Source organism: Pundamilia nyererei, unplaced genomic scaffold (assembly GCF_000239375.1).
Source record: "Pundamilia nyererei isolate P.nyererei 1_Seehausen unplaced genomic scaffold, PunNye1.0 scaffold00073, whole genome shotgun sequence".
NCBI lineage: Eukaryota > Metazoa > Chordata > Actinopteri > Cichliformes > Cichlidae > Pundamilia > Pundamilia nyererei.
In genome coordinates, this window is record NW_005187474.1 from 2,838,718 (window position 1) to 2,850,812 (window position 12,095).

The 12,095-nt window shown below is 40.3% G+C and overlaps 2 protein-coding genes across 2 annotated transcripts in view; both read left to right on the forward strand.

Moving 5' to 3' along the window:
- gclc (glutamate-cysteine ligase, catalytic subunit) overlaps positions 1-7,002 on the forward strand; it is a 10,847-nt gene extending 3,845 nt beyond the window's left edge. Inside the window, exons 3-16 of the mRNA XM_005737157.1 lie at positions 1,054-1,236; positions 1,380-1,493; positions 1,762-1,820; positions 2,031-2,167; positions 2,282-2,356; positions 2,895-3,011; positions 4,154-4,292; positions 4,391-4,503; positions 4,607-4,699; positions 4,820-4,924; positions 5,031-5,112; positions 5,200-5,309; positions 6,439-6,559; positions 6,659-7,002. Of these exons, the coding sequence (XP_005737214.1) occupies positions 1,054-1,236; positions 1,380-1,493; positions 1,762-1,820; positions 2,031-2,167; positions 2,282-2,356; positions 2,895-3,011; positions 4,154-4,292; positions 4,391-4,503; positions 4,607-4,699; positions 4,820-4,924; positions 5,031-5,112; positions 5,200-5,309; positions 6,439-6,559; positions 6,659-6,840 (1,630 nt within the window). The 3' untranslated portion in view covers positions 6,841-7,002. The remainder of the gene's footprint in view (positions 1-1,053; positions 1,237-1,379; positions 1,494-1,761; positions 1,821-2,030; positions 2,168-2,281; positions 2,357-2,894; positions 3,012-4,153; positions 4,293-4,390; positions 4,504-4,606; positions 4,700-4,819; positions 4,925-5,030; positions 5,113-5,199; positions 5,310-6,438; positions 6,560-6,658) is intronic.
- Positions 7,003-11,256: 4,254 nt separating this feature from the next.
- elovl5 (ELOVL fatty acid elongase 5) overlaps positions 11,257-12,095 on the forward strand; it is a 14,840-nt gene continuing 14,001 nt past the window's right edge. The window contains exon 1 of the mRNA XM_005737159.2: positions 11,257-11,520. The gene's annotated coding sequence lies outside the window, so the exon portion shown is untranslated. The remainder of the gene's footprint in view (positions 11,521-12,095) is intronic.

Sequence of the window (12,095 nt, forward strand, 5' to 3'; positions counted from 1 at the left end):
TTTGTTTTTGTTTTTCCTCAAATCACACAAGTTGGTGCCATTAACAGAAATCGTGAGTATTTTTGCTGTGAAACGCTCCTGAGATCAGTAGTTTTTTTGTTTTTTTTTACTAATATGATCTCAGATTAACTTTTTTTTTTTTTTTTTACTATACACTCTAAAAACTACAGTCTTAAACAGTCAAACATGGTTGTCTTGTTTTATCTCATCAGAAGTTTTTAACCTAAGGTTATAAAAATAAAAAAGTGTCCATACAGAACATGCACAGAGACTCTCTGTTGATCACATTGTCTTTGCACAAGCAGTTAACTGGAAGAGACACATCTCCCCGACTCAGAGCTTTGAGTTATTCTGTTTGATTTTGGCACAGCCCCACAGGCTCCCTGCACATGGTACCAAAGCTTGAATCTTCCAGTCTTTCTGCTCAATAGTTCAATTAATATTGCAGCACAAGAAAAGGGTGCGTAGCACACTTGTTAAAAACAAAAAAATGTACAGCACAGTGTTTCTGTGATGTGCCCTTTTTTAGCGTCGTTTAGGTGGCTTTAAAAATATGTGACGCGGAAATTAATCTGTTACAAAAGTTTTGTTGATGACTGACTGACATCTCCAAGGTGATGCCAAGGTATTTCCCCCCTGATGAGCTCCTCCTGGGAATACTGTTTGCATGTCTAATCTGTAGTGCCATCTCTGCAGTCGCTGTAAATGTGTTTGTACAGGCTCCTGAGTGTTATGTTTGCTTGCAGCCCATGACGTCGGTCTAAATCTGTGTAGCCAACTTCACCCAGGGGAAATACCAGTGACAGTGGGAATAGTAGAGCTGATGCATTCCTCATTACTGCCCCTCTGTCGCACACACCAAAGAGCAGGCTCAGAAGCACAAATGTGTCGCGTTCATTTGCCACCGCCAGGATTACGCCCGACGTATGATAAAGGGAGAGCGGTCCGTTTATTTAATCAGAAAGGTCATCGTGATACTGAAACCAGGGGCCTTTTTTCCAGCCTGAACTCTAAGTGTTGTAGCTTAATAATACACTTTGTGTGTTTTTGCAGTCACCCCACACTGTGGAGACCAGAGTATGGTAGCTACATGATCGAGGGAACTCCAGGTCAGCCATACGGCGGGACAATGTCAGAGTTCAACACTGTTGAGGGCAACATGAGGAAGAGGCGGCGCGAGGCGTCATCTGTCCTGAACCCAAAAGAAACTCTCTGCACCGTCACCGCATTTCCAAGGTGCTTCAGTTTATACTGATCAGAGGTTTTTACCCACATAAAGGAAGTCAATACAAATGTGAATCTATAAGCTGATATGGGATTGTTCTAATAAATGTCAGCCGCAGCTTTTTAATGTTGCGTTATGTGATGGTTTTGTTCAGGTTAGGCTGCCCGGGTTTCACCAAACCAGAGTACCGACCAACTCCTGTTGAAACAGGAGTGTCCAAGTCGCTGTTTTTCCCCGATGAAGCCATCAACAGACACCCGAGATTCAGGTAGGCTTCATGGTTGTAATGTCAGCAGAGTTTAGATGTGTTTGATTAGAAATTTTGGAGTTAGTTGAGCAAAATGGATCAGAAACTGATGGACAGGAAATATCTGCATGGTTACATGTGATTTTTATTACGTTTTAGATTGTGATGTCATACTTTTGCTTCTTGTGTTTTTATTGTGTAGCACTTTATTATTATTATTTTTGAATCTGTGAAAAGTGCTGTATAAATAAATACATTTTACTTGCATTTTTTACGGGTTTTTTTTCAGCACTCTAACCAGAAACATACGTCACAGAAGGGGAGAAAAAGTTGTAATAAATGTGCCAAGTAAGTCTGACTGAATTGAGGATATTTTTATATTATTGTTTTTGTGATAAGCAACAATTGCGACCTGTAGATGTGGTCAGAGTCGAACACATCTGTAATGTGGAATCTGTAAGCTACTGTAAATGGAGTTAAAGTTTTTTGGGGATTTTTATGCGATTCATTTGCCTTTAAGACATTGTGGAATAAATGCATGTGACCAAATTTCTTTAGTTTTCAAAGACAAGTGCACTCCATCTCCGTTTGTGGAAGAGTTTCCTGAGGATGATGGCGAAGCAGCGAGGGCGGCTCTGCCTGACCATATCTACATGGATGCCATGGGCTTCGGCATGGGCAACTGCTGTCTGCAGGTAGTGAATGAACTGACCAAGCAGCGTGCCACGTCTGGTTGTCTTTGTCAGCTTCACATTCCTAATAAGTAACTTATAAGTGTACTTCATCCTATTTTTACGATGCTTTTGCAGGTGACATTCCAGGCTTGCAGCATTGATGAGGCAAGGTATCTTTATGACCAACTAGCAACATTCTGCCCCATTGTGGTGAGTGGATAAACAAAACGCTTGCTTCCTGTCATATATTATGTTTCCGTAACTGACCTCATTCTCAGCAGGACTGTTTCAACTGCTTATCAAGCTATTTATGCGCTTGATGCTGTAGCAGCTGTAGAACCTGCAGTTTTTGCTGTGCTATAGTAGATGTGACGTCTAAGAAGCCAAAAACAGACCACACTGACATAATGGATGCTGTAAATAAACACTGTCTGTGGCTCTACAGTAGATGCACACTCCATGCAGGGGAATGCAAATAGTAAAACCTGCAAACAAACCAAGTGTTATAAATACATATTTATGCAAATTTTTGGTATTTTGTTGATGCAGTCACCTCTTTGATATGCATTCATTTGATTTGTTAGAAGCTCTGAAGCGCTGTTGGGTTCTTAACAGCTATTTAAGGAGGTTGCTCGTTTTTTGTTGGGTTGTTTTGTTTTTGTTTTTTTTAACAAATTTGCATCGATTTTATTTATTTGAACCCACATTTCCTTTAAACGCACTAAAGAGAGTTTTCACTCTTTACCAGATGGCACTGAGTGCAGCCTCACCCTTCTACAGAGGCCATGTGTCAGACATCGACTGTCGCTGGGGAGTTATTTCTGCTTCGGTGGACGACAGGACGCAGGAGGAGCGTGGGCTAAAGGTGAGCAGGTGGACCTGAAAACGGCCAGGAGTAGCCATGACTTTATAAATGTGTTTTATTCATTTGTAGAGGCAGACTTCTGGTGAGTTGTTGGATTTAAAAGGGGCTTTTTGTGTTCCTGTTTCTGACATCTAAAGTCATTAGCTCTTGAGATCCACGGAAGTAACCCGAGTGCAATGGTGAAACTAAGTTACTGGGGAGATTTCCCAACAAAGTTTGAATGCTTTTTTTTCTTTTGAGTGCAGTTTTCTGACAGTGCTTTCAAGCAGTTTAATATGATATGAGACTGTGAAACTAACTGCAAAGAGTGCGTGAGCTGCAGGTCAGCATAACCTTTTCATGCTTGATGATGCCAGATGAGCTGAGCTCAGAAAACCCAGTTCAGGCCGTCATTTTAGTTCAGTGTACTGATCAGATTTAAAAACCTCGAATGAAAGTGAGTAGCTTTATTTACTCACTGTATTTCTAGTATTTCTAGTCCAGCTGGTGTCAGTAGTGACAGTAGGCGCTCTACATCATGGCTTGACCCTTTTATTTGTAAAGTTTATGTCAGTCATGTGTTGCATCATGTGCTTTCATGCTTCCTGGAAACTAATCTCTCGTCGTTCCTCCTATAATGAAGTGCAGTGTCACATCTGTGTGTAGAGGCCAAACTAAGATGCATTTCTGCTTTTGCATAATGCTTTTGCATAAAGGTGCAAGGAACAAAACACTGGAAGTTGTATTATAACCACTGCAGTGACTGAGTATGCTCAGATTTCAGATTATACAGACTTTCTTACATGTGTTTAAAAATAATTTGTAGTGATGGCTGTTGTAACTTAAATGATAAATATGTATAGTAAAATGGCCAGAGGACCACTGATGGTCTATGCAGTTTGAGTGTTGTGCTGAGTCCTATCAAGTGGCAGTAGTGGATTTAAAATAGGTTTTAGTCAAACACAAATTTCTGCTGTAAATTTCTTGTCATCAACTACTACTTTACTAACTGCTTTTTTTTCCCCCCTTTATCTTATGCTTATGATGCTTCTCATCTAACCTTGTAAAGAGCCAACTTTTTATTTTCATTACTAAGTTACTTTTCATTATAGTTTGTTGAAGTGAAAGTGAAGCAGTAACGAAATGTTTTTCTTTCCTTGCAGCCTTTAAAAAACAACAAATACAGGATCTTCAAGTCGAGGTATGATTCCATTGACAGCTACCTGTCCTGCTGTGGGGAAAAGTACAATGACATTGATTTGACGATAGACGAGGAGATCTACAAGCAGCTGCTGAGTGCAGGTACTGATTCTGAAAATACAAACGTTTTAGCCACGGGGGAAATTCTAAACGAGATGATCGCGCAGTAATGAAATGAATAATGCATTCTGTGTGAATAGGCATCGACAAGCTCCTGGCCCAGCACATAGCGCATCTTTTTATACGAGACCCACTCTCTGTCTTTGAGGAGAAAATACACTTGGATGACGAGAACGAGTCCGATCACTTTGAGGTGAGAATTTAAATGATTTTTTTAGAAGAGGGCCACCTGCATGTAAAAATGCAGTATACACATGGCTGCAGTGTACACGAATATTCATTCAGACTTCTTGCAGAACCTCCAATCAACCAACTGGCAGACGATGAGGTTCAAACCTCCCCCTCCAAACTCTGATATCGGCTGGAGAGTCGAGTTCCGCCCCATGGAGGTACTGCTCACCTCTTTGACTGTTTTGTTGTAATCTGCTTTCAAATTCAGTGATGTGGTGAGTTGTCTTATTATTTTTTTTAATTTATTTATTTATTTATTTTTTGCCCTTTCTTTCCAGGTGCAGCTCACTGACTTTGAAAACGCTGCATATGTGGTGTTTGTGGTCCTGCTGACCCGTGTGATCCTGTCCTACAAACTGGACTTCATAATCCCGCTGTCAAAGGTGATAACAACCCCACAGTTCTTTTTCTAAAAAAGGAAATTAACCAGTGAGTAGGGTTGTGAATTTTTGTACACAGAGATCTGATACAGGAAGTGTCTTTTATTAGGTGGATGAAAACATGAAGGTCGCGCAGAAGAGAAACGCTGTCCAGGAAGGCATGTTTTACTTCCGCAAGGACATCTTTAAAGGTGCTTTAAAAAAAAAACAGCTTATCTTTGGATCTGCGCTTGTTGTCAAGGCCTCAGACTGAAGCAGCTGATATATTTATTTTGCAGGCTGCAACCCGGTGCTCGATGGCACTGCGTCTGCTCAAAACGGCTTGGAGTCTGATGGTGCCAATGAGGAGTACACACTGATGAGCATTGACACAATCATCAATGGAAAGGTGAGTTATTCTCCTGCACATGACGTGTGAGCTATGCTGGTAGTAATGACTCAATAGGAAAATGATGTTGAACGACCGTATCTGTCATTTTATTTCAGTTCACCTTTTTTAAGTCACGATCCCTTCTTTCTTTTTATTTTTAACTTACTTTTTTTTAAAATCCTGTTTTCAGTCTGTAATGACAGATTTATACTTGTAGTGCAAGTATAGGCCAGTCACGTTTGAGGCATTAGTTGCATGCAGGTTAACCGTTGCTGTGAAGAGCAAAAATGCATTAGACGACAACTGACTTTCATCAGACCGTGACTGAGCTGGGGGGGATTGTATCTCTAGACAAAAATGAGGACCTGCAGAGAGAAGAGTTCATTTTTGCTTCGATAACCACTGCTTCAACAACAAACCCAGTAAATTAGCCATTTCCCTGAGAAGTTGATTCAGAAGAATAGAAAAGGGATTCCTAGATTTATGATGCCAAACTCCAATAGCAGTTATTGCAAGGCACTTAAGAGGGGTTTTTTCCTGTTAAAGGGAGTTTTTCCTTCCCACTGTCACCAAGTGCTAGAGGATTATTGGGGTTTTCTTTCTGATAGGGTCTTTACCTTAGAGTATACAGAGCACTGATTTGACTATTACACAAATAAAAATGAATTGAACAGAGTTGAATTTTATTGATTTTAAAACCCTGATGATGTTCTCAACTATAAGTTGTCATTATTCATGAACCAGCTTTTGGATGGAGCACTATACAAGTGATAAGACAATAAAGCTGCCCTCAGTTATCATCGTATTGATTAAAACTAACATGCAGATGTATTTTAGTAGCCAAACTCTGGGATGGAGATGGAGGAACAATATTTCTGCCTGTGAAGAAAACATTGTTTGCAGATGCATGTAGATGAAATGAAACCCGCAGACTTGAGTTATCCAATTTTAAAGGAGCTTTGTTATACAAATAAAAGAGAGACATTTACAATATTAAAAATTTTGGCCGCAAGGGTATCTGTTTTTAAATCTCTTGAAATAATCTGGAAGGGTTTGTAGTTGCAGTAGTTTAAGTTTTCTTTTTCTATCCTGCTGAGGAGACTTCAGCATTTTGTTTCTTTTTTTCTTTTCTTTTTTCAATCATCAGGAGGGAGTATTTCAAGGGCTTATCCCAATACTTAACTGCTACCTGGAAAACATGGAGGTGGATGTGGACACCAGGTGCACCATCTTGAATTATCTGAAGCTCATAAAGAAACGTGCCTCAGGTAAAGTGTCATTAAAAGGTTAATACTGAGTAGTCTCATAAGCAAAAGCATTTTTCTCCTTATAACGCTCCCTAAACGACTTCTCCTGATGTTAAATAGGTGAACTGATGACCATGGCCAAGTGGATGAGGGAATTTGTCGCGAAGCACCCCGACTACAAGCAGGACAGCATCATAACCGACAAGATCAACTACGACCTGCTCAGAAAGTGCGACAGGATTGCTAAAGGAGAGGAGCAGTGCCCTGAGCTCATTGGCAACCCAGTTAACAGATCCCAGTAAACGAGAGAGGAGGGGAAAAAATATTGTAGATGATACAAACATGCATGTAAAGAAAGACCAAAAGTGTGGCTCGGAACAGAAGAGGTCCAATCATATGAGAATGCAAACCGGCATGTGTGTAATGTAAAGAAATGCACCTGCTTCAGACATATGTGTGTGTGTGTGTGTGTGTGTGTATATACTGTATGAGATTTTTATGATTACAATGTTATTTTAATAGATGAGCAATAAGACATGCAAAGGGTAATAGAAATCAGATGTGTATTTATTTTTATCTGGAAATTAAGCCTATCTGTGAGAATGTAAATGTAGCAAAGAGTTGTACAGTAGTCTGCTTTTAATCTCCTGTAAATACTGTACTTCAGCTCTTTAAAACATTAACACAACTTTTTCTTTTTGCCTTTTTAAAATACATTTATATGACATGTTTGCTTTGCTCTGCTGACCCAATGCGTTCTCATCCCGGGGAGGTTATAAATCAGATACCGTTGACTGCCAGTCATAGTAACGCACAATGTATTGTTTGGTGGTGGTACTCAATGTGAGAGGACCGTGAGATCTACAACATCTGGGGCAGGTTTGTCAGCCTGGAGATCATGAAGTTCACTTTCTTCCCCCCCACTCAGATTACTTTTTCACTTGTTTCTGTTTTTTATTTTGTTTTTGTTTTGTTTACTATCACTTGTTGGTTGGGGGATGTGTTTGAGTGAGAACCATTCAGTACTCTGTCGCATATAGGCACTAAAGTGAAACTACTTGATCATATGCGGGCATTAACTGTTTTTGTGTTGGGAGGACGTGAATCCCTTTGCAGTGGTAACCCTGCAATGTGGAGGCAAATTTAAAAAAAAAAAAAAAAAGATGGACTAGATGTGACTGACCTGTCTCATGTGACACACCGCCAACTTTGACAAAAACCTCATTATCAGATTCCCCCCGTGGAATGAGAATGAACTGGCTGACGTTGTAGTGGGACCTTTAAATTTGGTGTTGCATTCAAGTGGTAAACAATTGTTTGCAATCTGATGCTGTTTTAAAATAAATCTGTGCAACAGTAAGCTCATGGGTTTATATTTAATGGAGTCCCATTTCATTTTGCTCAAATATGATGCAGAAGCCTTGGACCCAACCTACACTTTGCAGTGAAGTAATAACAGCTCTAGAGTTGACCTTTTAAGGAATAGTGCGTGTTTCAATATTTTTTCTGTTTTGGTCACCTTCTGTTGTAGAAGTCCTGAACCTTGTCACCCACAAGATGGTGGTATTGAACCAGCGTTTCACACAACAGTGACAGATGAGAGCATTACCTCGGTTTGACCTCCAGGATAAAGATAACGATTGTGGTTGGTACAGGCCTACTTATCCTGCAAAAGAAATCAAAGCCCTGGGACCCAATGTTCTCTTTAAAATAAAATGCCCTGGTCTGAATTGATGCACGATTATAGGCTGTGCACAAATATCAGGTTCACACTGTGTACTCATAGCAAGAGGACAATCATGCTCTTCTGACAGTAATCTGCAGCTAATGTGCTGTTGGCATGATGATGTGCTGCAATCAATGTTAGGTCTCTTTGTGGAAACAGCGGTCGTTCAGTAACCAGTAGCAGGTCTTCAAAATATTACAGGTTGACCAGTGATTATACAGAAAAACTTCTAAAATGATTATTAGGGGGGATTAAATTAAAAGGGACCATAATGACGACGAAAGATGTTTTAAGCTGTAATCATAGTGGCCATCGGTTGAACTGCAGCTTTTCTAGCCTTCCTGTTGTGATAATACAACAACATTCTATCCTGTGATTGTAACAACAAAGAGTAAGGCTTTTCTTAATGGCATTCCAACTCATGGGTTGTTTTTTTTGTTTTTGTTTTTTTGGGGGAGGGGTTATAGTCTCCGCCCCCACTCTGATCAGCAGGGTTTCTATCAGCAGAAGGCAGACGTGTACACACCCTTTTCCAAACCATTGGGAAGGGTCAAATTCAGGGAAAGAAACTTCTTTATTTATAAATTTAAAAGGAAAAAGGAAAGCATGGATGCTTACAAAAAATTAGTGGAAAATTACCGGAGCGTTTAGACAAAGACACCATTGTTTCCTTTAGGATTATACGAAGACCAAAAACAGATTAAAAAGGAGTTTTGATGTTGATCAGATCAGAAACTTAACTTCAACTAATTTTTAGTTTTTCTGGTTGTTAACATGCATGCTATATCAGATAAATCTGTTAGTTGTATGCTTACAGCTTCTTTCTGTTGTCTCACTTTGGGCAGTATGACACAAGCTTTATCAATAAGCAGGAAAAAAAGCCCACATAATCATCACTGATTCAGTTCACTTTTATTTATATGGCATCAAATCACAACAGCAGTCACCTCATAGTGCTTTATATCTACAGTAACAAGCACTTGGCAACAGTGGGAAAGAAAAACATCCTTTTAACAGGACGATACCTCTGGAAGAGCCAGGCTCAGGGAGGGGCATCCATCTGCCACGATCAGTTGGGGATGAGGGGACAGAGGCAGGACAAAGGGCACACAAGTGAGCCAGAGATTAATAATAATGTATGATTAAATCCAGAGTGGCGTATATAGACACAGAGAGTGAAAAGAGGTGAGTGAAGCTCAGTGCATCATGGGAAGTCCCCAGCAGCCTAGGCCTTTTCCAGTGTAACTAAGGGAGGACTGGAAGCTGGTTCCATAAGGAGGGACCTAAAAGCTGAAGGCTCTGCCTCACATTCTACTTTTAAATACCCAAGAAACCATAAGTAAGCCCACAGTCTGAGAGTGACAAGCTCTGTTGGGGTGATATGATACTGTGAGGTCTCTAAGATAAGGTGGGGCCTGATTATTCAAGACCTTGTATGTGAGGAGAAGGATTTTAAATTCTGGTGGAACGTTCAATGGCCAAAGGGTGTTTCTGCGAGTGTGTCTGTATCAGTGTGAACTGAGTACTTATTAATGACAAATTGGATAAATGTGTTTTCTTTTTCTTTTAAAAAAATTAAGAAAAAAAATTAAAGTATGACCTGGAAAGTGTTACTGGTGAATTATAAAAGTAATTAAACAATATAAAAACTAATAACTGAGTCAAAAAAGTTCAAAATCCAACATAAACCACAGCACCACTGTGGTTTATGTTGTGCTGTGCTGTAAACTCCTCATAAGTGATGCTCACCAAAGGTTTTTCTCTCAACCCATTTAGATGTGGCTAAACATGTGGGATTGTTTGGGACTGTGTCTGTGCTTTATGGACCTACTGATCTCTTAAAAGAGATGGGTGTGAGGTATGCATAAATATCCTGTTTACCCTGCAAGCATCCAGTCATAACTGTAAGGAGAAGAAAGAAAGAAAGAAAAAGCTGTTTTTTATTAAAAACGCATAGTGAGCACACAGCCATACTTCAAGTACGCTTAGCTCAGCAGCCACATGCACAATATTAAATGTCATTCAGCAAGAATTACCTCTGAGTGTAGCATTTACTGCAGCTAGCTCTGTGCAAGTCAAGGAAACTTTCAGTGAACTGTACACCATCACTAAACACACTGATTATATATTTGCAAAATATTTCATTTCAAAAGAGAGAGAAAGACAATGAAAGAGTGTCTTTATTATGACAGGTCATAAAAACAGTTGTAAACTAGACCAGGGATGTCAAACTCATTTTACATAGTGGGCCACGTCAACTCACTTTGATTTCAAGTGAGCGCGAGAGTAATTCACATTAATTCGCAAAAAATGTCCCCTTTTCCCGTGGACTCACTGGAAAAAAACAAAAGAAGAAGAAAGAAATGTAAAAAAAACGGGGATTTTCTGTGTTTTAACTGATATTATTTTATCTATTACTTAGGAAAAGCTGTAAAAAGCTATGAAAATACAACAAAAATCTAAATATAATGCCATCTGTCATATTTCCACAGCCTTCTAGTGGGCCAAACTCGAGTCTTTGCTGGGCTGATTCTGGCCCCCAAACCTTATGTTTAACTCCCCTGATTTAGACACTTAAAGAAAAGATTTTTTTTTAAAGTCTCCTGCGACAGGAGGATTTTTTTTCTACATCAGAAGTGATCTTTGATACAGATTAAATGATGCCTGATCAGAAGCCTGACTCCTTGGCATAGTGCAAAGCTTTAAAAAAAAAATCACGATGCACGAACGAGCGCCCCTTTGACCAGCAGTAAAAACCTGTGACATAACTCGTGTCTTTAAACCATAAACGTCACGTGTGGCTTCAATTATTTCTACTTCATTTCTACTTCAAATATGTTTCCCACTGATGAGAAATAAAATCTGCAACGACCCAATTCTCCCTTCTAATGAATGTGACTTTGTAATAAAGTTACAGGAAGGTACAGAAAACCTGCATGTCATCTTCTTTCCCTTTTTCCTGCGTGTGCAGTTGCAACGCATCGGGTCACCTCGTGGCTGTAGCCCTCCTGCGGGGCAATGGGCCAATCTGCGTGTTCCTCCCACTATTTTCCACTGTGAGCGACAAGGCTGCACATTGTGCCCAGACCCGGCCAAGCCAAGGTTACACAGGCGGGCTTTTTTTCTCCTTTTTTCTCACTCCGCCTCCAAAGGTAGGCAGTCCGCTGCTCACAGCTGCATCCACTCTCTCCTGATCCACTCTCAGGGCTTCTTCCTCCGTCTAAATAAGGCGCCGGCCCAGCTCCGTGGCTGTACGGTAGGCGCTTTCTCTGTCTTCTTCTACGTTTTATTTCTTTATTATTATTATTATTTTAATTATTATTATTTTTAATGATGCTGCCTTCATGGCGTCTGCAGTGAAAGCGACCAGTTTTGACTGATGCTCCCGAAGCGGTGACCTCTGCTGTTACTGTGGGTTGTAGGTTGCGATCGACGGGATGCGAAGTTTGCTGCTCGGCATGTTAATGAATTCCTCTCTGGAAGTTTCCGCTTTGAAATTAACGGGGTTAACGTCGTCGGCAGCAGCTCACATCTTTATGTTAACGGGGCTGCTGCTGAACAGGATAGTGCGTAAAGTGCAGCTTAGGGTTACACGTGTGACCCCCCTCCATGCAGAATAGTTGCTATTATACAATAATACTGTGTGTGTGTTGGGGGGGGGAGGCGGTTTTGTGTAGCAGTCCCGTGAACCTGTCGCGATCATCACGTCAAAACTCTTTGGAAGTAGCCACCGAGTACTGCAACGTGTTTTTGTGCGCTTAATACATGTTTGTAAGTGATGGCTGTAGATAATGTGACAAACCCAGGAGTGAAAGTGTGCATTTTTATGTG